The 2,046-nt window shown below is 42.8% G+C and overlaps 1 protein-coding gene across 1 annotated transcript; it reads right to left on the bottom strand.

Moving 5' to 3' along the window:
- Positions 1 to 487: 487 nt before the first annotated feature.
- LOC131428816 (uncharacterized) lies at positions 488 to 1,625 on the bottom strand. Its single transcript, XM_058592855.1, has 2 exons — positions 1,051 to 1,625; positions 488 to 1,004 (listed from the first exon to the last, which is right to left on the bottom strand). Exons 1-2 carry the CDS (start codon positions 1,623 to 1,625, stop codon positions 488 to 490), a joined length of 1,092 nt encoding a protein of 363 aa, XP_058448838.1.
- Positions 1,626 to 2,046: the final 421 nt, after the last annotated feature.

The raw sequence follows: 2,046 nt of genomic DNA, 5'->3' as shown, positions 1-2,046 counted from the left end.
GGAAAGCTTCTCTCATATCCAGTCGACTAAAGAATTTTGCCTTTCTGAGTCGCGGTAAGAAATTTTCAAAAGTGGGCATGAGATGGTTTTCGCGCAGAATGGCCTCGTTCGCGCGACGCATGTCCACACATAATCTCAATTCCCCGTTGTCTTTTATGATGAGTACCAGAGGAGACAGCCATTGGCTATACCCCGGAACAGTTTCAATTATGTCAGCCTTCAGCAGGTCATTCAGCTTTTCTTCAATACGTGGCAAAAGAGCTAACGGCGGACGACGGGCATGCTGTGCTATAGGTGATACGTTTTTATCAATCGGGATGCACAGTTTCACACCTTTGATTTTTGGGAACGGGCGTTTTTCGGTCTCAACCATTTGAACATCATACTCTCGAGCGCTTGGCAAACCGTTTACTAATATACCTAGTGCCTTTGCGGTCTCTTTATCTAAAATCGCTTGAGATCCGTTTGCTACAACGTAAAATGTTGCTTATTGCTTCAAAAGTTTGTCCGCATCCTGTATTGTTACATCCGCGTCGAAAACTCTCAGTACCTCCAGAGGTTCTGCGTGTGATCCATAAGGTTTGAACGTTAAATCGGAACGTTTCCTTACATTTCTCATCGTTAAACCCTGTACTACCAAATGGCGCCATGTTCGCTCATCGATTATGTTTTTACATGATCCTGAATCGATCATCATCTGGGCTAAGACTCCACCGACTTTAACCCAAATAATTTCTTCTGTTTCGCCAATACTGTAAATAAAGTTCGATGTATGTTCGTCGGTGTCTTTTGCAGAAACATCGATTGCATTAATACGACGGCGCTTTTTCACTGTTGCTTGTTGCTCGTGAGCAGTGCGCTTAGTTCCAGATGAGCTCCTACAGCGTTTTGCAAAATGTCCGGTTTTGCCACATTTATCGCAAACTTTGTTTTTTAGCTGGGCATTTTGAATCACTTGCATGATGACCTTTCCAGCCACATCGAGAGCATTCAGGTTGCTCCCGCTGCGAATGCATCTTAAGCTTATTTATAACGTTCATAGAAGTAGACGGTATCGAGCTTGTCATCTGACTTGCTTGATATTTCACTGATGAGTAAGCGTTTACCATTTTGCCAAGTTCATCCAGTGTCAGCTTTTCCTTTTGAAGCAGCTGTTCCTTCAAATCTGAAGGGGCCAAAAGTATTAGCTTATCGATGACACTGATTTCTATACTCGTGTCTTTCGATGTTCCGAAATTGCATTTTCTTGCTTGTTCAGTTGCTCGAAGTAAAAACTTTTCCAAGGACTCGTCCGTGCTCGGTTTTAGGGTCCAAAATATATGTCGTTCGAAGGTTTCGTGGTGTCTCGGTGCAAAATACTTATCGAAATGTTGAATAGCTACTTCGAATGGTTTAATAGTTTTTTCCGTGTCTTCTATAACATCAGCGCTCGGGAGCGAGCTGAATACTTCCTGTACATCTGGACCAGCTTTCGCGAGAAAAATGTATTTTAGCTTTGTTTGGTCTTCCTCTTCGTTCGCTAGTGCGATATACTGAAAATTTCTCTTGTATTTCAACCATTCCTCTCGTATCTGCGTAGGAGGCAAAGTTTTGAAATTAAAAGGCCCAATGTTCCACTTGTCCATTCCTGAAACCTGGAACATAACCTCAAACATAATGCATATTACGCAAAATGTTTGCTACCTACCTCTTTAAGAGTAGCGAGAAATTTCGTGGATTATGATATCGTTTCTTGTCTCTTAGACTCTTGCAGCTCACTATGTTCGAATATACTTCGGTCTCCGGGACCAGCACCGTAGAGAAACTATGTTCAGTTTTCCGGTCTCTTGGACCACCACAGCAGCGAAACTGTGTTCTGTATTCCGGTCTCTTGGACCACCACAGCAGCGAAACTGTGTTCAATATTCCGGTCTCTTGAACCACCACAGCAGCAGAGCTGTGTTCAAAGAAAACAATGTAAATCCATATACCATGCGCACTAAAAGTTTAAAATACCTAACGCTGGACTATCCCACTCGTCGCCAATTTTGTAGTACCTCAGGATAT

The sequence above is a fragment of the Malaya genurostris genome, chromosome 2 (assembly GCF_030247185.1).
Source record: "Malaya genurostris strain Urasoe2022 chromosome 2, Malgen_1.1, whole genome shotgun sequence".
Taxonomy (NCBI): Eukaryota; Metazoa; Arthropoda; class Insecta; order Diptera; family Culicidae; genus Malaya; species Malaya genurostris.
The sequence above is the reverse complement of the archived record's forward strand: the minus strand, read 5'-3'. Positions and strand labels throughout refer to the sequence as shown.